Genomic DNA, 24,571 nt, shown 5'->3' with positions numbered 1-24,571 from the left:
CGTTTCGCGCCCGATATTTTTACGGTAGCTCCGTCGTCCCGCGGGGTTTTTTTCCGCCGGCGCGGCGTGTTGTTTACACCCAAACCGAATGCCCGCCTCCACCCTAAATTCTGAAAAAAAAATTCCGGTTTTTCCGTGCGTAAACTTTTCCGTTTAGTATTCAGAGCGCGACGAAATCTAATCAGGTCTGCCGCTCGTGTGCGATGAACTACGTGCGTTCTACTTCGCGATTCGGAGACGTCGACCGATAATTGTCGCGCGGATAAAACGGCGAGCCCGGTCGCGAGTTCCTCGGGAGGAAAATAAAAGAAAAAGCCGACCGACGTTCTTTCTCTTTTTCGCGCTCTCTGTCTCGCGCGCGCGCCTGGTGTCAGTTGCACAGGTGTCGGCGACTGCGTGACGATAGCCGCGCGCGATTTTGCGGCGCGATCAATCACCGCTCTCGCTCTTGCCGCGTCGCTCGTTCGTTCGCTCACTCGCGCGCTCGCGGTGGCTTCCTGGCGGCAGCCGGCTGCAGCTGCTACCGCGGATGCTGTCGTCGCCGCCGCCGCCGCTGCTACCGTTGCCGCTGCCACTACTAGTATAGATGCCGCGATATCGGACGGCGCGCATGCATGTGGGAGTATGTCATTACCGTGACGCCTAGGCAGTGCGACGTGGCGCATTGTGTTTGAGGCCGCGGCGGCGGCGGCGGCGGCGGCGGCGGCGATGGTGAAAGAAGCGGGCGGTGGAGGCGACGGCGGAGGGTAATGCCGAAGGAGGGAGACCGGCGGCGAGGCAGGGGAGACGCCAGGGCGACGCAGGGGAACGGCGACGAGAGCACGCTGCGCGTGCGCGCGAGCGTGTGTGCGTGCGCCTCATTAACCAGACGTTCGCGTTCGGCATTCTGGCGAGAGAGAAGGAAGAGGAAATTGCAGAAGAGGAGGAGGCGAAGGGGGCAAGAGGAAGGACGAAGAGGAGGTACTGTAGGCCAAGCAGGGTCGAGCCACGAGGCCCGAGCCGGGCCAGGCTAAACCGGGCAGAGCCGTGCCGTTTCAGGCGCCGAGCGCTGAATTTCGCATTTTACTATCCGTCTTTCGCTTTTTTTTTTTTCTCTCTGTTTCCCATTCTCGCTATATTCTTCGCCCGTCTCTTTTTCACCGGGCGGCGTTTCTATCTCTCCCTCGCGCAACCTCTTTTTTCCTCAAATCTCTTTGTACGTACCACCGTCTGGCTCTCTTCCCGGCTTGGCTTTTCCTATCACCGAATCAACGAGATACCAGCTGGCCGATCATGGCCCGCTAAAAATCTAGACCATCAGAATGGTCCCGCGAACGGTAGAATGATTACACCTGGTGCACCACCCGAGAATGCTCACGTACACCCGTTCATCCGACTCGATCATTTGAAAAGCGTTCGGACCGATCGGTCTCAGCACCAGTTCAAATTTCAAAGAGACTCTCGATGCTATTCGACCGCAGATCCAACAGTGTTTTACAATAGCGAAATCAAGGGGCATACGGGTACTCGGCCGTATTTAAAATCTCGTTTCAGATAATCAGATCGCATCGAGCTACAGGCAGACAGCGTTTTTACTTTCTTATAAATTTATACGATGTAAAACACAAAGATATTCATCGTAATTAATTAATTAATTAATTAATGGTCCATCCTGAAGCGAGTCTTAAACTTGGAAGTTTTTAGTTTTCATGGCGCACGATTTTGATTTGAATTATCCGGCAATTACGAGATAAATCAATAAAACCGCTTAGAATAAAAAAAAAAAAAATTATTCTGACAAACTGAGTTTCACCTTGCAATGAAATAATGAGATAACGGGAAACGAGCGGCGCGGAAACTCGTGTCCGACTGCGGGGAATCTGCCGAACCTCCGTGATCTTTTTAAATACAAGGGATCCCGACATCGTTCACGGATCGGCTCTCATACCGAGGAACGGCCACGGAGAGATTCCAAGGTGGGTCAGTGCGCTATATAAGCTTTTACATTCGCCCCGGTTCGGCGCCGAGCGTACACAAGAGTCTAGAGCTCACGCAACTCGCACACGTTGTGTTTCTCTCTCGCGCCGTTCGCCGCGAAGCCCTATTTCTCGTCGAACTGGCTCGCTTACACGCACGCGACGTTCCTTTCCTCGTCGCGCCTTTATTTCTCTCTCCGTTCTTTCTAACTCCTTGCTTAGAGACGAGCTCCCGCGGCTACTGCGAGTTTTACGACTCGCCGCGGTGGCGGAAGTTGGAAATTTCGCACGTTAAAGTAGACACGACGGAACGCGCGCGGGGAGGAGAACACGGGAAAGCCGCCGAGGGACGCCGGCGGGCACGACCGCGGAAAAGTTAAGAAGATAAGAGCGGAGGCGACGGCGGAGAGACTTTCGCGCCCGCTGCTCTTCTCTCCCTCTGCCGTGTCGCCTGTTTCGCGATAGCGCGGGGGTTAATTCGGTCGAGAGGCGGGCGCGGGACGAGCGGGTGGAGACGCCGCCGTCGTTGGGGGTGAAGGACGACAGCGCGACGCGGTTCACACCTAGGGTTTCAGCAACAGGAACGGCGGAGAAGCGAGGGCGGCAGAAACGAGGGCGGAAGAACGCGGGACGCGTTTAGCGCCGAGGGGATGAATCCAATTACACGCAAACCTCCACGTCTACGACCTATTACGTCTCGCCGTCTCTGTCCTGCGAGGAGCTGGGTAGCGCGCGCGGGGAGGGTACTTGCCGCTTTTCCTTCTTCCCGTGCATTTCGCTTCGTTTCGCGCTGCTACCATTGCCGCGTACCTAGGAAGGCATAGACATCCGGCGCAGCGCCGATTTTTCCCAGATACACAGCCGGTTTTGCCTCGCTCGCATACGCTTTTCGTCCCTTCGGTTCACCTTCTCTCTCTTTCTCTCTCGCTTCCATCTTCCGTTTCACCGCTTTTCATCCTGACCGTCGCCGCCGTCGTCGCGTTACCGCCACGAACGACGATTCCGCGCTCTAACTCGTTTATACGCGGGCGGATTTGCGGCGCGTTTGTTTCACCCAAGTACGCTCTCGCTCCGCAAACGCTCTGCGATTCCTCATCGCGTCGGCCACTTGTCCCTCCTGCTCTTTTTTTCTGCCGTTTTCCTTTTCCACGCTCCTCTCTCTCCCTCTATCTCTGTCTCTCTCTGCCTCTCCTTCATTTTCTTTTCCGTCCCTTTCTTTTCCACGCTCGCACAAGGATACACACAAAGGCACGCACGCGCTCTTTCTCTCGCTCTCTCCCGGCTTTCCTACCTGCCTGCCCGCCCGCGTTTAACCGGTGCTCGTATTTTAACGTCCCTCCGTCCTCCCACCCTCCCTTTTGCCTCCCTCGCCGTTCCCTTTCTCCCTCGCACCACGTCGGCGAAGCAACAAATTCCGCGACCCTCCAATTACCCCGGGGTCGGGAGTTTCGGCCAGCCGTTTTTAGATTTAAATGTCCGTGTTCCGACTTCTTTCACGGCGCCAACGCCACCACCACCGCCGTCGTCGCCGCCACCGCCGCCATCGCCACCGCCGCAGCCACCGCCACCGTGGGACGCCGCCTGGAAATCGATGGTCCCGTCGCCCTACGTGGAACTCGTTCGCGCGAACCCACCGGTGGTGGATCGAATGGAACGGAAGCGCCGCCGGTGAATAACGACAAGAACCGGTCGCAGAAATCGCTTCCCCGAGATCCGGCACGAACGTCGCTGTGCTTAATTGCTAATTTCTTTCGCTTATTAATTCGCAAATGATGAAACCAGATCTCTCCCTTTCCCCCCTCCTCCCTTTACCAACACAATGCCGTACGAAATATATGCGATATTCACCCGGCGTGCAATATGTATTAATTGTACAATAAAGCGCACAATATGTATTAATCACGTAATAAACCGAGCGGTGTATTAATGATTATACGCGAATCCGTTTGATCTTCGATCTCTTTGTGATGACTGCGTTTGCTGCTTTCGGGATAGAGCTTGATCTTTATTTAATTTCATGCAATCTTTTATAAATTAATTTCGATAAATAATAGAAAAACGGTGCGGTTGAAATCTTAACATTTCGCGAGAAAGACCGATTTTCGATAAAAATGTGGTAGAACACTTCATATATTTATGACTGGAGAAAATTAAAATACAATCCTAATGTCGGATTAACAAAATTTAGTATTAGACATTCCATACCGAAATCTTCGTTTGCAATAAAATATAAACGACAGCTATCGTAGTTTTACAATATCGTCGATTAATTAAAAAAAAAAAAAAACGTGCTATTTCTCAAATTTCAGTTCAATTTTTTTATATAAAATTCTCACGCAGCGAAGAGTTGTTGCGCCTTGACGGAAAATCGTGGGCATTTGAAAAAAAACTAATAAAAAAAAGGAACAAATAAAAATCCGATGTGTATTTCGAGCGTTTTTAGGCACAGAATAAAAATTTCACGTGTGTTGGTGGTAGCTCGAGCATCGAGGTTGAACCCCAACACTTTCCCGAGGTGTTTTGAGCGGATATATTTCGGAGACCAAGTGTTTTCTCGACAACGGGTTACGATAGCGTGGCGGGGACCCGTTGAAAATCGCCCGGCTGCGTGACTCCGGCGCGGCGAGTTTTCGCTCGTTTCACGCTGGCTGCAAAAGAAAACGAGCGAAACGGGGCGGGCCAAGTACCAGCCGGCGGCTGCTCCTCGCCGCTCCGCGCCGCGTCTCCCGAGAATTCGAAGAAAGTTCGTCGCGGTCGGTTAAATAGTCGAAGAAAATTGCGGCGCGCCTTCTCGACGCTCCGTTTGGTTCCGCGGCGACAGATCGGCGGGCGTATCGATCGCGGTTCGCCGTCGCAACGCCGAGGAAGGAATAATATCTCGCCGGGAGCGGTCGCGCGGCGCGAAAATCGATCATGTCGCGATGGTGAGTCCGTCCGGAACGGAACGGAACGGCCCGGCCCGGCCCGGCCCGGCCCCGCTCCGCTTATCCCGCCGGCGGATCAAAAAGGAAAGAAGCGGAACGACGAAGTGCCGACTCACGCGGCGCGCTATCTGACGGGACAATCGATATCGCTGTCGAGGGAGATAATTCCGGGCGGCGACGGCGGCGTGAACCACACGTTCAGGCCCGATAACTACTCTCTCCCTCCATCTCCCTAGCCACTTATCGTTTATACGTATTGCTGCAAGCCGTCTCGCGATAACGCGCTTTTATAGGTAGGCGATGCTCTCTCTTGCATCACGAAGGTGTCGAACTAGGCGTTATCGAACATCCATTTGATTATCGAGGGGAGGGAAAGGGGTCGGTGGTCGATTTCTACGAAGAGCCAAGTTTGGCAATTTGCTCCGACAGGCGTGGAAATTCTGGTTTTGCCGAAACGCATTCTCACCTACGAAAAACAATCACGCGAATTCGACGCGGGTATAATCGCGCAGCGGAATAATCGCGACAGTCCGCCCGTAATTTTCGAGCGGCGCGTTTTATTGCGGAACCCGGCCCATAAACGCGCGGTTAATTGCGCCGCTCGAGTGATTAGTTCGACGAGCAAGCACGCCACGAGCTTCACCGTGCTCGCCTACGCACATGGCCGCCGTCGTCGGCGGATTTGCGGCGGAAACTGGTTGCCTGGCTGCCTGGCATTTCGCAGCCTTTCAATGTATTCCGGACGCGACGCGCGCTACGCAAAGCGGCCGACCGGCCCGAGTAAAGATTCGAAAGATACCGCGCGCCGGGATTTACTCGCCTTAATGAAGAGAGCAACGGCGGCCGATCGGCGGCACCCAACCGGAATCCTAATACCCTGCCCGGTCACGTGCAGGCTGGCAAACAAACTGCGGGCTCCGCCGAGCAGGAAACGGGGAAGGGCGACGAGCATTTGCCGAAAATCTACGCGACGGAGGTAACACAATGGACCTCCAGTTGACCACGATCAATGAGAGTTGGCCCGAATTCACCCTCGCTGGTCCTTCGCCTCTTTTCCAAGGTCGACGATCCCCGTGGGCCTCCCGACCGAGCCGAGAAACGGGGCCCGGCTCTACGATGGGATTAAAAAAAGGCACCGCACGCTTCAACCACCTATTATTTCGGAGCGCACGGCGGCGTGTCGCTATGTGCAGCAGTCGGACGCTCCATAAATAGAAATTCTGGATTACGTTGAAAAACAGCGTCTCAAATGCGCGAGCGATAAAATATTTACGTGTACACCCGGCTCTCGCGTATATCTCGGCATAATAACGTGGCGCTTTGGATCGCGTTACTATTTAATTAAGTTTCAAAAAAAGGCTTAAAATAAACGAGCCGAGTTGAACTAAATAATTTTCGATCTCTTTATTTTCGCGTTTATTCCGACAAATAAAAAATCCCTTTTTCTTTTTTTTTTTCGCCGTTTATTACGTAAAAAAGTACAGAGAATTACAAATACAGAGTGCCCGGCGAGTCTTCGAGGAAAGTCTCGATGAAATGGTGATATCGCTTTTGAGAGAAGCCGGTCCACGCTTCCGGTAGCCACGGCTCATAAATTGGTACAGCGCGCACACCGCGGAGCACCCTCAGTGGTGTTTATAGCGGCGGATAACAAAGAAAGTAACAGAAATGCCGAAGTGGCAAGAGAGGCACGGCTAATTGGCCGTGGATACCGGATACCGGGTGCGAGGAGTTTCACTCGAGAGCTCGTTTCTATCTCTCTCCGTTCTCTCAGCGCTTCTTGTCTTTCCCGCGTGCGGCATTCACTTCGGTCCCGACGATCATCGTCCCCGGAGAGTCAGGAAAACGTGTGCCGGATGCTCTGGCGAGGCTTCGCGCCGACTTAAGAGGCCAGTTGCCTCGGAAAATCGAACAATCGCGCGACACACCGCGAAGTAGAGTTGATTGTACGGACAATATCTGCGATTTGAAACATACGAAATATCGCGAGGCAGAAAAATAAGAAGACGACGCTCGAAAATGGGTTAAAAAAACCTTGATTTTTGTTTCAGAAGTACTTGTGATTTCTAAAAAGCGTAATAGACGGATAAAGACAACGTTATTCTACGTTATAATTAAATATAATCTGTTATAATTACTTTTAATTACTTTTTTTTTCTTTTTTGAAGGAAAATTAGTTATAATTCGTACGATAGTCTCTGGAAATCATGTCATTTCTTAAAATCTGAAGACAGAACTCGGCGATTTCGACGAAGAGAGAGAGAGAGAGAAGGAAAGTAATCTTGGTAGCAGCTATCGTGAGCGATACGGCAAATTCGGAATGTCCCGCGGGGAGCAGCGATCCTCGTTTCTCCCCGTGGGGCTTCTCGGATGGGACCGCGAGCGTAGGCGGGTAAGTAGTTCGGGAGCTTATTTGTAGCGAAGGGGGTCGGTCGGCGCGCGCGGTCGTTGGAAAGGGGTCGATACGTATCACGATTTGCCGCGCTGCCGGGTTATCGGATGAGTATATCGGTCGGCGAGAAGAGCAGGCACGGAAGGTAGGGTCGGTTCTCTCTGTCTCTAACCCCGCCGGCGCGACTCCGTAGCCTACGTCGCCCAACGACCTGAGCGCCTACGTCCGCGTCGTCGGGTGTCGGGCCTCCTACGGTAGATAAGGATCATCAAGACGTGCTGTATCGGCCTCATCTCCTCCGACCACCCCAGCTCTAACAATCTCTCGCGCGCACTTTCGGCTCCGGCCTCTTCTCTCGGGACATCGACGACGGATCGAGGAGACCGTAGAATACAGCTCCTCGGGGAAAAACGCGCGAGGGAATGTACGAGAGAGAGACGCGAGAGGTAGTAAAAGGAAGAGGGAACGACGTGGACGGAAGACACCCGTTGGCGTTCACGCCCGGAACGAACGAGAAGAGAAGGACGGAAGGTTCTCCGCGTCGCACGTCGTTGCACAGACGAACCGAGGGACACGGAGTCTATTTTTGTCGGGTGGCTGCGGCGGTGGCGGGACAAAAAGCCTGCGGCTTCCACCCCGAACCGCGCGTCTCTCTCTCTCTTTCTCTCTTTGTCCTTTCTCTTCGGTCGCTTTACCCCGCGTTTCCGTCTTCGTTCCTCGCTTTCGTGCGCCCTAGCTCGCCATCTTCTTTCTTTCCCTTTCGCCACGGCGGTCTCTCTCGCTCCTTTTTTTCTCTTCCCGCTACGCCTCTTTTTATGCCACCGCACAGCCCCGGTTCGTCCCCGTCTCGCGCCCGTTTTCCTCTTTATTCGACACGCGCAATCTCCCCGTCTCTTTCCCTCCCTTTCATCATCGTTCTCCCTCGGCCTCTCTTGCTCCCGAACTCAACCACCTCCGTCGTTTTTTCACCGATATTCCCTCGTCTCCTTCCCTCTTCGACGTGCAAACCGATCGCGCACGCGAGCGAGCGAACGGGAAGATCAGAACCACGTAGAAAATGAGAAAGCGGGATAGAACGTAAGAGAGAAAGAGAGAAAAAGAGGGAATCCGAATACCGTATACACGAGCGAGCGAAAACGCGCCGCGGGAGAGTCGGTCTGAGAGAACGAGAGGAAGAGCGGGACCGAGGGAAGGATGTACCGGCGAAGAGCGATGGGATACGCCGCGGGCGGAAAGAGGAAGAGGAAGAAGAGAAGCGGTGGTTGCTAAAGCGCGGACGTGCGAGCGGGACGCCGGCGAACGGGTGGTACGTGAGATAAAGCGCGATAGGGAGACGGAAAAGGAGCAGGACGGATTGCTCGGGGTGGAGGGAGACGGCAGGAAGGAGAGAAAAAGATAGAGCGCGACGGGCGGAGGCAAGCAGGTTGGGGAAGAAGGCCGAGGCTCCCTCGGCGGCCCGCTACTAATTGCCGCCGGCCGCGGTTACGTGCCGCGCGTTATAGCCGCCGGAGTGTGCGAGGGGGAACCGGGGCCGGCTGGTACCCCAGAATTCAGCCGCCCAGAACGCTCAGCCGGCCCCCGGTGCTCTCGGCACGGCGCGTATACGCGCTCTCGATCCGCGCGCTTTCGTTCCGCGTAACCGACGCATGAACAGCGGGCCGGTATGTCGACCGGTATGCGAACCATCGGCAGAATCTCTCGTTGCAACGACGAAATTCGTCCCGCTACCGGAGACATTCCGGCCCGGGATCTCTGACGGACGCAACGCGCGCCGCCGCGCCGATGAGATCGGCGTCAAACCGAGGTGGAAATTCGGTGGGCAAGATTCGACGCGAGTCTTTTTACTTCCCGATACCTTACTCAAGGGAGAACCGAGTTGAAGTTTGATTTTTGTCAATTTTTAATCCGCCATCGATCTCGCGTTTTATGAAAGTTGTGCAATCAATTCACGAAGCCGAAGGAATAATAGTAGGGAACTATAACTGTAAAATGATTTCAAAATAATATTTTAACACGGAGGGAGAATGTCATTTTCCAGATGTTAATTTTTCAAGCGGAAGATATGCATTCCTAGCGGTATTCCGGGGATGAACGAGAAACTCCGCTTCTGTTAGTTCATTTACACCGTAAGCGTACCGAGTTAAGGCCCGGAAATCCAGGTTGCAGCGTCGTATTTCACGCTACCGTGGCTGCTCCGCCGCATCTACACTGCTCATCCTATCCGTGTACCCGGCGCAACGACGAGTTTGTTTCAATGCCCAGCGAATTTCGCCTCGTTCCGCTTTCTTCGCGGATTGCACCGCGACGAAACTATCCATCCCTCGGACCCGCGCTCTCTTCGATCTATCGTCACGAAATACAACGACACCGCATAAACCCTATATTTTAATCCCATCGAAAAAAAAAAAGAAAAAAAAGAAAAAATAATGCATGCGTGCTCTTCTTTGATTTCTTCCGCAGAATTTGATCTCTACGTCCGATAAATAAATCAGAATAAAGGGCTTCTTTATTTGCCAGTTAAATATTCGTTTTCGACGGAGCAAAGATTATATTTCAGAGTGATCAAAAATTTCTTGAATAAACATCTGGATTTTCCAGGTTTATTTAAAACCCAGCCTTTGCGGGACTCTCGGCGCAGAAATTCGAGTCCGATCGAAAGGGCGCTTCAAATAAATCGAGGGACCGGTGTACGGCATTATGTAACAATGTGGCAAATCGGCGGCTCTCAATTCTAGCCGGCCCCGGTCGAATATGCGTGTTCGGTGTAACGAAGGGGTTAATCTCGTCGCATTAGTTTCGAGCACGGGAACGAAGAACGTGTATAACTTTGGTTATCGACATGGAGATAACGATGATAACAATCTTTACCCAGCATTACCACCGAGATAAGGCCGCAGACGTAGCCTAGCCATTCCCTGAATCCCGCACGCCTCTTTCTCTCACTCGCGGATTTTATAAATAAAATTCTGGTTGCGCAATAGCTCGAATTCCGTCGTACTGTTAGCGTCGCGCGCGCGCCCGTACATGTGGAAATACGACGCAACGGTAATCTAACTTCATTAGACTCATTTGCATCTCCGAGCTTTGGGGAGAACCGTATTTCGTGAATTAGGATATCGTTTTAATAATAAAATTCGCATAAAAAAAACAGGGCTATCTTAATTTTGACAGTCGCGCGAAAAGTATCTCCTCCGTTTGCTTAACTTTTAGCGCGATACAATTTAACCACCGCGCTAACAAAATTTCAACGATTATTTACAACGTACTTGTCGTAATAATTTATTCTTTTCGTAAAACTCGCTTATTCGACTACGCGGAGTTCGTCCCTTTTTTTTTTCTTCTTCTTTTGTACGCGTGTGCCGTACTGTGCATGTAATTTTGAAAAGTTCCGTCTTTTCGGAGTCGAGCACGAGTGCCGCCCGGATCGACGCACACGCTAAAAATAAAGATACCCGCACGAAACTCCCGTGGCTGTCCGGAACCCTCCGTTCGTTCCTCAGAGAGACCTCACGCGTTTCTCTTTAGTGCGTGACTCAGCGGGGCCGGGACGCGGCGTATACGCCTCGAAGCCACCCTCGTTGTAGACCCCTCGCGTCTCTCTTCGCGCCGCCGCTCGTTCTTCTCATCGGATCCCAGCCGCCGTCGGTGCCCGAATGCAACCGCAGGCGGCGAACCCTGGTGCTCTCGACACCGACGCAATACACGGGCGCGTGTGCGAGCGCGCGCACGTACTTTCATTATCGAGGCAGGGGCGGTGATAATGATCAAGCGCCGCCGGGCCGCGCCGAGGGCTGTCCAAGGACGCGTATCACAGGAAGCGAGGAATATATCGGCGTTGAGTATTATTACGGAAAGCGACGTCCTTCCACTTTTTCTTATTGGGATATCTTTTTCCTTGCGAGGCATCTCGAAATTAGCGATCGATAGAGACTTATTTAATTCGCCGAGCGACTCCGCGGCCGAAACCGTCGCGAGAGAAGAGAAATGGAAACGAGAAACGGGAGAAGAGCGAGGACCATTAGTAAAGAATTCGCGACGATCGCCAAAAATGCAGAGGGCCTCGTCGGATACAGTCGTTTTGCTCGTTCCGCCTTGCTACTCTTCTCCCGGCCGAAGAGGTCAACTGTTTTATTGGCTAAGGGTCGCGGCGCACGCCCTCGGAGCCACCACGGTTTCGGTTAACCGAGCCAAACCCCCGAAATCGGAGCGGCGAATTATCGCCTTGGTTAACCTCCGCGCGCGCAGACCGTCTTTTTCTTTTATCCGTCGCCGCCACCTATCGCGTCGGATGTCCCAGTTCCCTTGGCCTCTTGATTAAAAAACTGCTCGCCGAGCGCCCGCAATTTCGCCCGAGAAATGCCGCCCCGTCAGCAACGTCGTATGTTTCGCGTTTAGCGGTAAACGCAGTTGTTTGATTATTACATTTAGACGGTTCTTACGCAACGAAAGTGCAAAGTGTAATTTACATTAATTTACAATATCAACATTCCAAAGTTAAACTTTTCTCTAACTTAAATGTAATTTTTTTTTTTTAAACGACGATATTTTTGCGTTTATATCCTTTTTTTCCGCGTGGCCTGCGCCGCGGTATCGCGCCAAGTATGTTCGCGCGCGTGTGACCATTGCATTTTTCGCATTCTTATAGAATATCAGCTTGCCGTCCGCACATTACGTGGCCGATTGCTGCGAGCCGGCGCTGCAATTCGAGTAGCGCAAGAAGAAAAGGTTTCCGCCGCCACACGCACGGGAACGACGGGCGGACGGAGCGCTTACGCACGTGTGCTCACGCACACATGTGCGTACGCGCGGCTCGGGCTACACGCCGGCGGGCCCATGCTTGTACGGGACCTTTAGCGGCTCGCAAGCCGCAGTCGGGACGATCAATGACATCCTCTCTTTCTCTCTTTCTCTCTCGCCACATCCTCGTCAGTTTCATGGCACCGTAGGCATGGTTAGCCGGTTTTCTATCTCTATCTTTTCACTCGTTCTTCTTCTGACTTCGCAACCGTGAAAGAGAGAGAGAGAGACAGATGGGAAACGGCATAGTGAGACGAAAGGAGAGAAGAGCACTCCTTCTCAATCAAGATAGACGCGCGAGAGGCTTAGCACCGGGAGAGGAGGCGAACACGAGCGCGGTGGCGGCGACGGCGTTTCTCTCCGTGAGGGGAGCAAGCGAGAACGTCTCGAAGCCACAGCCGACGGAGCCCGACGAGAGGGGAGACTTATACCGCTTCGGGTCTCGGAGTCGGCGAGCGGGGGTGGAGTGCGGAAGGGAAAGAAGGGTGGCCGATGTAGAGACCGTGGCGAGAACGAGATATCCAGCCGTGGGATCACGCAGCAAGACGGAGACGAGAGGAGAAGCGCGAGCGGACCGGTAGACGGTACCCTGAGCGAGACGAAGCAACGAGAAAGGACGTAGCGCGAGAAAGAGAGAACGATAGCGGGGTGGAGGTGAACGCGGAACAGGAGGAAGAGAGCGAGGCAAGGACGGACGAGAGGGAGGGAAGAGCCGCGGCCTGTCTGTGCCTCTGCTTCGGAAAGTGACTAATGACTAGCCGGCCAGACCTACTCTCCTGCCACCCTCGAGGCGAGCGAGCGAGCAAGAGGGACCGAGCGCCGCAGAAGAAGAGGAAGAACTCCTCTCTCCCGTGAGAGTTATCGCGGTGGCGAACCTTTCCTCTCCGCCGTTGTTATCTCGTGGCCCTCGACGACGGTCAACCGTGAAAAATGAGTGTCGCGAGCGGGTGATATTTTGCGGGACGCTGTGGCGAAGGACGGAAATGGAGCGGCAGAAAGAAAAGGAAAAGGGAGAGAGAGAGAAAGAGATATAGTAGGAGAATGGTAAATCTCGGAGGCACGCAAAATCCGTGGATGTTGCCGCCGCCACCGCTGCAGCCGCCGCTGGGCGGGATGGACGGGGGAGGATGGATCCTCTCCGCTCCGACCACCCGGAACAGTGAATCCCGATCGATGGCGAACCGAGGGCGAGCGAACGAGCGGAGCGGCGGAATTCTAAGCGCGCCCGCCGTGCTCTTCCTTTTCCGTGAGAAAGAGTGCAACTTCGGCGTCCGGAATCCCACGGCACCGCGATGCGACGCGCGTCAGAACCTCGCGACCATAAGGTGTAACTAATAGAACTGCAATTTTAGAAAGGACGAAAAGAAAAATATATCCAAGATAGCTCCGTTTTTTTTTTTTTTGCTTTCCAGATTGTAAAAAAAAAATATATATATACGTTAAGATTTTTTTTTAATTACTACAGCTAAATTACAGCTAAAAAAATTAGACGACATTCCTTTAGAGTTGCACGATCGATGATTCCATATCGCGGCTTCGAAATCAATACCGATAGCGATAAATATTCGACGAATAGTCAAACGCGAACTCTGACATTGCGTGCCGAGAAATGAAATTCGCCGATCCAGCGACTTATCGATGTGGAAGCGACGAATAAAATAAGGCTGTACTCTCGCTGGTGAATTGAAGGAACTCGAGGCGCGATATCTGATTTTTGTAAGATTGGTGGTCGAGTTACGTGACGTACGGCACATTAGATAGTGCTGTGAAAGCGTCCGCCTCTCGCGATAGAGTGAAATGTAATTGAGGGGTAAAACGGGGAAAAAGTATACGCTGCGAGAGAGCGTCTTACTGTTCTGCACCTCTCACAGATATACGAGTGATAACGGCATCGTAACTCTGATAGAGGAAACGATAGTGACGGGAGAGCGAGCGTTCGCGACAAGCACCACTCAATAATATTCGAGGCCGTACTTATCAAAGCGCTATAAGAAATCGCCGTAAGCTGTTAGGATAAAATTATAGCGATAAGTTTGAGTTTCATTAAGACCGCTGGCGCTTTTGAGCGCGCCAGACGTGGCTAAGCCAATTTATCATTTTCGTCCGTTGAAAATATAAATCAATTTTACCGATTAGATTATCGCGCCGTTTGCCGAGGTTATCTGTAACCCCGTGACCGGTTTAATCAAGACATTCCGGCGCGAGTAAATCGCAGGATATTCTGGGAATAACCGGCGCAGGCCCGATAGGGCGTGCACGATGACGTGGTGCTGTGTAATAGCGAATTCGGGTGAATGCGGTAGTGCGCACTGGCGCACGTTAAAGGCCGTCGTACACAAATCGACGTAAAGGTACGGTGGCACGAGCGAGATTTGGACCGCGAAGTCCGTGGCAGAAGGCTCGGTACAATCTGTCGCATTGTTTGACAGAACCTACTCCCGGCGTAACGTCGATCGAGGTTTATATATCGCGCTTTTAAGCCCAGATGTATTACGGCGTACGACGGGCTTTAATCTGCAGGCACAGGGCGCCTAGTGCATCGAATCGAATTTGCCGTGAGTAATTTAGCGCATTATCGGATGGCCTTAAAGTAGCGCCGTCAGACGCGCGCGCGAGGAAACCCCCGAGAGCGAAGCCGAGAGGAGAAGAGAGAAAAAAGAAAAGAAATTTCTCCCTGGCTTTATCTTGCCGAATTCCGCGGTGAGAAGACGCGGATAGAAAATCGCGGAAGCGTTACTGACCGAAGAGGCGAACGGCGCCGCGTAACCGATCCCCTTTCTTTCTCGCTTCTCTCCACCTCTCGCTTCGGCCTGGCAAAGCTCCGGAAACTGGATCGAAGCGCCGTTGCACCGACGAAGAGCGTCGACGGATGAAACGGAGGCGGCGGCGTCGACCACTAGCCGCATCGTTGCACGTGTGTATATACATAATTAGACGCAATTAAACGACTGCCTTATCTGCACGCGGCAAAATCTCTCTCTTCCTTTCTGTCTCTCTACCTCTTTCTTTTTCACTCCCTAAGCGTGCCGCGCCCGAGAAATCTCTTTCTTTCTCTCTCGCGGTTTTTCTACTCGCCATGGAGATAAATCCCGCCGACCAATAAACCCCGCGTTTCAGTGGGCCGCCGCGGTAAGTTCTCCTCTGCACAGTGGGTTGCCGCGTGCAAAACGACCAATCCGTGTGGATAGAAGCTCGAAAGTCAATTTTCCAGGAATAAGGATAAGAAAGTAGAATTTACGGGCTGTATATAGGACAGTTTGGTCGCGACGTTATTACTGCTTCTCCGTGTACGGTTAGCGCGCGGTATAGTAAAATTATTATAACCGTACCGTTTTCCGATCGTCTTCCTTCATAATATCGCTTAGAAAGTACAAGAAAACTGCTGCGTTTGACGCATTAAATATATAAATCCTTGGTCTTTACAGTGACGCCGCGGGACGAAGTGAAAACTTGTGAGACGCGGAAGATCTATTTAATTCCGGCCGAGTCCCTGTATTTCATGCTAAATAAGCTCTGCAAAGGTGAGAAACGCGCGAAAGTCAACCGCGATGTGTTCGAACGTCGGAGCTTATCGATCGCGCTTCATTTGCCGGTTAAATCGCTTTGCTCCTCGATCGGTGAGAGATTATATCGCGACGCCTCCCGCAAGCAAGCGCTCGCTAACTTAATCCTTTCGGTCGCTCGTGGGGCTCTACCTGAGGGACGTTTCTCGCGCTTACGAGAGGCAGGCTAATCCGCTTGAACGTACTCACCTTGTTGTGCGGCAGCTGCGTGGGCACGTAGAGCGGCGGATCCAAGCCCGGACTCGTGACGGCGTGACGCCCGATAATCCTGTCGGCCGCTTTCGCGTCGTAGCCTTCCGGCTGGCCGATGTGAAAACCCTTGCTCTTGACCCAGAAGCGAAACTTGCTGTTCTCGGCGCTGTTCACTTCCTCGCCACGCAAAGTCCTCAAGATACGCGCGTACTTCTTGATAGTGATAGTCTTAGTTTTCGCGAGGTCGCCGTACGTCTTGATCACCCACGGCTGATAGGCGTTGAACATGGCGTCGTTTTGAAACTTCCTCGGCGATCCGGCGGCCGCGTCTATCACCTTTGATCCTTGCACCTTTTGCACGCTATACGGGCCGTTGCTGACACTCGCCGACGGCATGCCCGAATAGGGCATTGTCATTCCACCCTTCGTATCCACTGCGGCGGCACCGGCCGTCGCGTATCCGCCGTTTAACGAGTTCGCCGCGCCGGAAGCAGCCGCCAACGAGCCACTGGTCATGTTGGAGATGTCGAGGTACGAGACGGACGAGCTCTTGCCGAGGTTCGTAGCGTTGCCGACGAAGGTCGCCATCGAGGTCGACATGTAGGGAGGAATCGGCGTAGGTGGTATGCCGAGGCTTCCGGCGCATAGGCCGGCCGTTTGTCCGCCCGTCAAGCCCAGCCCGGTCACGGAAGCATACGACGGCACGTCCGACATGTTCGACGTTGTCGGCCAGCTAGTTGAGAGAACGGAACCGTTCGATATATCACTCGTCGAAGAGGCCGTGCCCGTCGAAGTGGACGACGATTTCGTCTGAGTAGCCGATCGCGAGACGGAAGTGCCGCGACCCTTAGAGATCTGGCTGTCAGTTGTAACGCTCGTGTTCGTCGAGATGGAAGTCGCCGACGCTGAGCTCGAAGACGAGGACGTTGCGCAGGATGCGCCGCCGCCTTTCCCTCCGCTCGTAGAGGTCCCGCGGGATTTCTTCGTCGGCGGTTCGTCCCGAGTGCTGCCGTTCATCGAGTTCAGATTGCCGTGGGACGGGTTGTTGTTGTTCTCGCTTCTCGAGCGCTTGCTCGACGACGACGCACCGCTCGTTGTCCCGGACAGTGATTGGCTCGAGGGTGTCGGCGAGCTGTTCACCGGTGCTCTGCGACGTAAGCCCATCGTTGTCGCGCTAGCCATATTCAGCGTATTCACGTTTCGCTACCGAGGTTTTGCCTACCGTTATCTCGCAAACGGCACATCGACATTGACCGCACCAAAATCACACCACAGAGATCATTCACGATAACACCGCGACGCTCACGGGAGATCCGAATAAGTTGCTCGCGGCGGCCCGCGCGAGTATCGTCCAGGATATACCTCGACGGTCTCCTCCGGGAACGGCGACAACGGCGGCGAGGTGATGCTGCGCCCCTGAAAACAAAAGAGGGACGAAATGTGATGAGGAAAATTAGCTATGCGCAATTAAGCGACGGAAACGTTTAAGCACGAGGGGCGCCGCTAATGGACTACTAGCCGGGTGGGTGGAGGCTATCGTCAATGGGAGAGGTAGATTATAGCTGCTCGGGGATATAATACGCGGCAGAAATTCTCTCGGGAAATTGACTCCCGTCGCCTTCCACCTTCTGTCCGATAATAGACGCGCGCGCGAGATGCCACGCTGCGCGAAACTCTCGCTGTGAAAACTCGCCCGCTCTAAGCGATTCGATCGCTCTCAGCTCCTTCGGGCTTGTACATCTAGAGATCGTAGACCCGTTAGCACCCAGCACCCGTGATCGTTTATTTTCGAAACTACTCGAGTAAGAAATTTCGCTTAAAATGATTAGAGTTGATTTGCACTTTTCACTCTCGCTTAGAACTACTGCGTTTCGAAGTTTACCGTTTTTTTTTTTTTCTACAAATTAAACGTATTTTTATTTTATTTCTCTTTTTTTTTTTAATGCAATCGGAACATTGTAGGTAACGCAAAAAAAATATTAAAAAATTAAAAGAAAATAAAACGAATTTTTCGGAGAAGAAGAAGGATCAATTATCTAACTTGCGCGAGTTATTCAGGCTCGAGGTAGAACCGCACGCTTCTTCGCGAATATCACGTTTCAGCTGCATATGAAGAAATGGACTTTTCGCAAGAGCGGCATTAAGGATAGTCGACGACGTTGGCACAATTAGCCAGCAGCTTACATGGTGCGCTTAACACAAGGAAACCGGTTGGCCGGCGCGACCTTCCTTTCGCGCGTGGGCCATTTTTGCGCCTCGCATTTCTGCATGACCGATATCAGAATGAAATATGGTATGCCGCCATGTGTCATTTAAAAAGAACAAAAAAAAAAAAGGGTGGCCCCGCATCCAGGATCGAACGGTTATTGCTCTCGACCCCCCGCGGCGAGGGGGCCGGAAAATAATGAGATATAACGACCCAAAAAAATATAGGCACCCCTTTCGCGCGATTCTCACTCCCAACCCCCCCGGATATGCATCGGGGGCATTCTCGACGTCACGCCCTCCGACGAACGTTTTATCTCGCGCCGTTTTCTATCTAGGACCTCGAAATAAAATTGTGACGATTTGTCTACACTCGCGCGCCGAATGTAAATTCGCCTGGCGCGACGAAAGATATATACGTCCCGAGATCACCGCAAGTGTATTGAAGATACACGTACACGGTACGGATAAACGCGACCGAGCGATAGAATCGTGGCGCGTTATACCCGAGAGCGGGATCTAATTCAATAAGCTCAATCGGACTGTCCGTCTACCTTGGGCGGCTCACTAATGGCCCAAAGGCGAACACTTAAAGCCCCGTTGGGTCGCAGAATCAAGATAATCCTCGAAATATCGGGCCAGCGGAGTCGTTTCGTCGTGGATATCAAAATGAAATCTCTCGGAGGCAGCCAATTCTGTCGGTGCGACTTTACGCTGTGCAAACGCGCAAATTGTGGAAAATCGCGATATTAAAAAAAAAAAAAAAAAAATCGAGACGAGCGCAGAGTAACTGCTTTGACATGAATCGAAAGATAACGGAGGTAAGAACGAACTCACGTATTAAATCTTATATAGTAAAATTATAACTTGCAGAACGATAGTTAAAAAATTAATCGGCCCTTAATATATTAGATAGGCTTATCAATAAAATCAACTGCGACTTGTAATCGGAGGCCACACCGGCGAGTGAAATTTGATATCTCTTTTATACACGGAATAAGCCTTTAAACGTGGATTTAAATGCAATTATCAAATATCATCGAGGTTGTTTCGTTAGAAAGGAAATTAGTTCGGCGTCGCTGAAAATCGATACGGAGTTGATAGAGCACAAAGGAACGGTGGCGATAAAGACTTGGCTGTTCCGCAGCCAGTGATACAGGGCGAGATACAGCCGTAATAAATACTCGAGGCTGGATTGCTCCGATATAGCCGCGGCGAGAGACTCACGCGATGAGCTGGTATTAGGACGGAATTTCTTATTTTCGCGATTATCGCCGTCGGGAATGTCAATCAGCGGGGCCGACTGGACGGCTGAGTAAAATGGCAAACCTCTGCGGTTTACGCCAGACAATCGAGGAACAAGCCCGCTGGCGGAAACTAATTCAATGAGGCCGATCGAAGCGTCTAGCGCGGTGGCTGGCATAATAGCCGGGCCGCGATGTACACGATTTCCTTCAATTGACAGCAAGCCAGACAGGGAGAGAGCGAAATGGAGAGTTCGAATACGGTCCGAAAAGTCACGGGGTGATATCATCGTCGGATAACCGATGCTATCCCGTCACGGAGATACGATCGGGCGAACGTGCGAAAAGGTTTATTTCGAGAGTCGCGATCCCGGAGCGCCTTAATTAACAGCTCGATTAAGCGGTTATTAACTGCCGCGGTCGCATTTAACCCACGCTGCCGGACCGCGAGCTCGCAGATAGAATCAATGTGGAGAGACCAAAGGTAAAAGTCGATGTGGCGGCATACTAGCGTCATTTATATATATTTTTAGACAGCAGCGTTCTCTCAACTAAGATACGAAAATAATTTCTTCGGTCGCGACGTAATATTTAACGCAAAATAAAAGGAACGATATTTATGCAAATATGCGAATGCTTTAAATATTAAATAAGTATCGGCGATTTAAAAAAGCAGTAACTGGATTTTCAACGATATCGATAATTTCTATTATAAACGCTTTCATCCGGCAATCATCAAAGTCTCATCGAGACATATCACGCACACGTTTGCTAAAGGTGGAATTCGGTCGAGTCTTGGCGAGTGACTCCGGAGATCGCGAGAGCTCTTGCCTCAGAGCGCGAAATTTTAACGTGTCGAGGGAAACTTAATAAGCGTCTAAAGCACGAAGTCGAAAATGAAGTTACCTCGCCCGCGTTCCGATTTCGTTGAACACGGCGGCGCGTTCCGCTTCGGACGGAAACCCGACGAGGTTGGGAAAAAAGAGAGGGAAGAAAAAAAAAAAAATTGCGAGAGCTTGCGTTCGCGAGCGGGTGACCCGATTAGGTTTAGCGGCGAACTGCGCTTAGTTAGATAACGCGCGACGAACAATCGGAAGACCAGCCCGACGAAGACGGGTGCCAGCCGGAGGGGGTGGGAAGGAGAGCAAATTCAATAAGACCGATCGAACTGTCCCCCGTCCGGCACGGTAGCCGGTATAATAGCCTCGGTGCGCGATATATCCGCGCGCTCCTTTAGGTGGCAGAAACGGGGCCCCGGGACGGCGATATGTCTCGGCTTAGAGCCGCACACAAGTCACGTAGTGGCATGGGACCACCACCGAGTATTATAGCACATCCCCCTGACGTCCCCGCCGATTCTCCCTGCTACCCCCTTTACCGCGTCGATCCGTCTCTCTTCTTCTCACCGCGTGGTCGTTCTCTCGCTCTCGCGCATTGCGTCTCTTCTCTCCCCTCGTTCGTGTACATATTACTCGGCGTATAATGTGGGTGCCACTCGCACACCGAGCAGCCGAGTGTCACGCTACGTGCTTCCTGCCCGTAGGCCATAGTGCGACAAAAGGCCTTATGTCCGCCCGCTCGTGGGACACTCGTGATCGCAATGTGTAATCAAGCTCGCATGGCCACTGTATTACCACGTACGCCCACCCGTTGTATGCGTGCGTACGCGACAGTTTCGGTTATCCGTTTCCCGCGCAGGACACCACCGTCCGCTTTCCCCCCTTCCCCCCCCCGCTTCGCCTCCTTCTCCACCCCTTTGTCCTTGTCCGAGCCGCCGATCGGTTTCGTAACGGTGGCGTCTCGCGGCCACCGATCGGCAAAATTCGCGGCTGCAATTTCAACCAGAGAAAACCGAACGTCCTTTTCATTCTTTATTTGCCGCAAGTAAAAGTGCGCACGTACGATACGCAAAATATTCCTGAAAAAAGATCGCCAAACTTATATAAAGAAAAAAAAAAAGAAAGAAAGAATCGAATAATTATAAATTTGATAAAAAATACTCTTTACATTAAAATTATATGAACACGTTCATAAATTAAAATAAAATGTTGCTTTCTCTGTCGGTTTAAAAGAAATAATACATTTTTTTTTAATTTAGAATCACACTTGTTTTACTTTTTGAGGCGCACAATACAATTCCGTAATTTAGCAGGCCGTATAAAGAATATCATGCGCATATTAAGAAAGAGAGAAATCATATTTATTTCATTTAATTTATTCGAAACGGCAAGAAATATCGAGAAACACGTTCGCGCCAAATGTCACTCGCAAGAATCGGCGATGCATTAGCAGGGAAAGCGCAAAAGGAGCGTAAAAATATCGCCCGTAGACGTAATCGCGGTGAGATTTACCAAAAAATCCTTTCGCAAACGCGGCGAATTCCTTTATTTTCAAGCGTCGAAGGATCAGCGTAACGGGATCACGAGATGCAAGCAAATCTGCCCAAGTATCCTGGTCTTGTTGCAATCTCGTTCGCCATAAGAGCTATGCGAGGAGCTATATCCGTCCTTAACTACTTTTATCGATCATCCATCAGACTATCGAGACTACCGAGACTCAGATAGTTTGATTAGTTGCTTTACATCCGATCGGGTCACTGCCTAAGAAGGATTATAGACAAGGGGTAATGTATCTTCGCGACTAATCGCGCACGAACAGCGCGTGCGTTTGTTGACAATAAATTTCTCCCGCACTCGCGATCGAATCTAATCAATTTTTTAATAGCGATCTGCCTAGTTGGAAAATTAACCTGCAAAGAGTTTTAAATAATTTCTATCCCGCAGCGTCGCATCCATCGAATATTAATCGAGAGTTTATCGTCAAAGAGGCGGCATCGTAAGAAATGACGTTCCAGCTGACGCCCAGAAGCGTTCAACAATGCAGCGAAAATGCCGAGCATTAACAAACTCTTGAAAAAAAAAAAAGGCGCGGACGCGGGATCAGAGCCAGCTATCGTCGATAATGACACGTTACAGAAGCACCGCAGCCAAGTGCCTTGGTTTTTCAATCCGACCTTCGTGTGCGTGTTTTCCACGCCGTCCGCCTACGTCGAATTAAATCGCTGGTGAAAAGAACCGCGTTAAACGCAACCATCGTGTGCGATCGAAAGGGCGGGCATTCTCGTAACACTTCGAAAACCGATAACGAGAGACTTTTCTCGGCGTCTCGGCGGTGCGCTCAGACGCGACGAAATAACGCGGCCGTCCGTCAAACATCCCGGTCTTTCATTTCTCACCGCCGACAATTTTCCTCGTTAAATCAAGCTCCGCGTTCGTCCGGAAAAGTCGACTTGTACCGGAAAAGTCCCGTCCGCCGAAGGAACTGGCCGATTATTTTCACCGCGAAACGACGGCCCGTTAGATCCCGCTGAAGAAACTGTCGAACGCTCTCGTCGCTTCAAGTCCCCGGAGTGGCAGTAAGTTGAATTCCCAAACGGGCGGGTGTGGCGACCGTCCCGCAACGGGCACCAGAACGGACGCCTCTGTCTCTCCTCCGCCGTTCTTTTTTCGATACAAGGGAGCTGCGTCGCCGTTCCGCGAGAGTCAAGGAAAAAAAAAAAAAAAACCGTAGCGGAGAAAATAATACGGTTTACCCAATCGATTGTCGTCGTCGTTCGCGCCTTATCGACTGATTGTCACCGAGAAACGTCAATCTTTTTCGGCCGCAAAGAAAGTTTTTCGCAAAATTTATATATGCGTATCGCAATATAGATGAAATATGACGTGCGGAGATGAGCGTGATCGCGCGCCCGTTTTCTTTGGCGGCGATGTTACCGCGTGACTTCACTGTAATTTTTCGCAGCATCAGTGCAACGCGTACAAGAGATCGATTAATATTTTATAGCACTTATCGATTCGTTTACATGGTTTTATAATAATACTTTCTAGCATTCGTCTATGCATTAAATAAAAAAATCGTGTCGCTCGTATCACTCAGATGCATTTACTATTATAAAAAACAAAAAAAAAAAGAAATTGAACGCCGACAATCGCGACAGCACGATGAACGATTAACAGAAAAAAATTTTTTTTTTTCTTAATATATCTTTGAATATATTTCCGACTGACCACGTCTCCATCACAAATCCATTCCGCGAGATATTCCTTATTGGCGATATTTCGTTCGTTGACGTTAAATAATCTATGGGCGATAAATTGCGGATAAACGGAGTGGTTTACGATACGCCGCGGAAAAAAAGTTGAGAGATCGCGCGAACAGCTGGGACAATCGTAAAATAAAGATCGGAACTCACTTGAGAATCGTTGTCTTCACACTGTCACACCGAGGATCACACGCCTGATTGCTCGGGCACTGGCAAAGGCCGGCGCGAGATCCACACCCGACCCGACACGACGCCGCTTTCGGGACAAAGAGTTCGGAATGGAGGGCGAAAAAAGAGAGAAGGGATAAAAAAAAAAAAGAAAAAAAAAGAAAAAAAAGAAACGAGATTTCTTGGCACTGTCACCGATCCGCAACGTAACGTGGCTCTTCCGTGTCCGCCGCGCGCGTTCGTCGAGTGTGCGAGATCCACGCCGCGTGTCTGGCCCAAAGTGTCACCTCCACCTCTCCTACTCTCCGCCTCTCACTCCCCGGACAAATCCGACGTGCCGGCGAAGATCCGTGAAAGGAGGAAGAAGAGGCGCGAGACCGTCCTCGCAACGCGGTCTCGCGTGGACGACCGCCGTCGGACTTCGGTGGCGGCTAACTCTTCCTGTGCTTCGCTTTCCTTTTTTTTTTCTCGGCTTCTCGTCTTCCACCCGGTAACCACCAGCCTGACGATGTTGACGTCGCGCGGCAACGAGGCGAGTAAAGGAAGACCACGACGTCGACGGCCGGCAGGAGGAAGAGCGGCGGTGGAAGAGTAGAGGAGGCTACGCGGGGGTGGGGAGGAGAGTAGAAGGCAGAACGAACGAGAAAGAGAGAGACGGAATGAGGACAGACGGGCGGAATAAGTGAGAAAAACAGAGAGAAAGAGAGAGAAAGATAGAAAGAGAGAGAAAAGGACAGCAAAAAGGAAGAATCGGAGCAAGAGCGAACGCCGGCAGACTGGGTTGACTCGGTGGCCGAGCGGTATCTCACCCGCGAAAAGCGTCCCGCGATCAGGTGACAGCGGGAGTACACACCGGCGTTATTCCCGAGATCGAGAGGGAGAAGCGGGACCGCCAGACGAGAGAGGAGTCGAAAACGGAGAGGCAGGACAGCTGGCTGCGGTAGCGCGACGAGGAGAGTTGAGTCGCGAGCGGAACGTGGAGGGAGCGTAGAGCGGCGTGAAAGAGAGACCAGACGGGAGGCTAAACAC

General features: G+C 51.7%; 1 protein-coding gene across 1 annotated transcript in view; it reads right to left on the bottom strand.

Moving 5' to 3' along the window:
* The window catches only part of LOC139101354 (serine-rich adhesin for platelets), a 43,838-nt gene extending 19,481 nt beyond the window's left edge, over positions 1 to 24,357 (bottom strand). Inside the window, exons 1-2 of the mRNA XM_070654425.1 lie at positions 23,525 to 24,357; positions 15,821 to 17,239 (exon numbers count right to left, since the gene is read on the bottom strand). Of these exons, the coding sequence (XP_070510526.1) occupies positions 15,821 to 17,005 (1,185 nt within the window). The 5' untranslated portion in view covers positions 17,006 to 17,239; positions 23,525 to 24,357. The remainder of the gene's footprint in view (positions 1 to 15,820; positions 17,240 to 23,524) is intronic.
* Positions 24,358 to 24,571: the final 214 nt, after the last annotated feature.

The sequence above is a fragment of the Cardiocondyla obscurior genome, linkage group LG03, assembly GCF_019399895.1.
Source record: "Cardiocondyla obscurior isolate alpha-2009 linkage group LG03, Cobs3.1, whole genome shotgun sequence".
Classification (NCBI taxonomy): domain Eukaryota; kingdom Metazoa; phylum Arthropoda; class Insecta; order Hymenoptera; family Formicidae; genus Cardiocondyla; species Cardiocondyla obscurior.
This window is presented reverse-complemented; position numbering and strand designations above follow the sequence as displayed.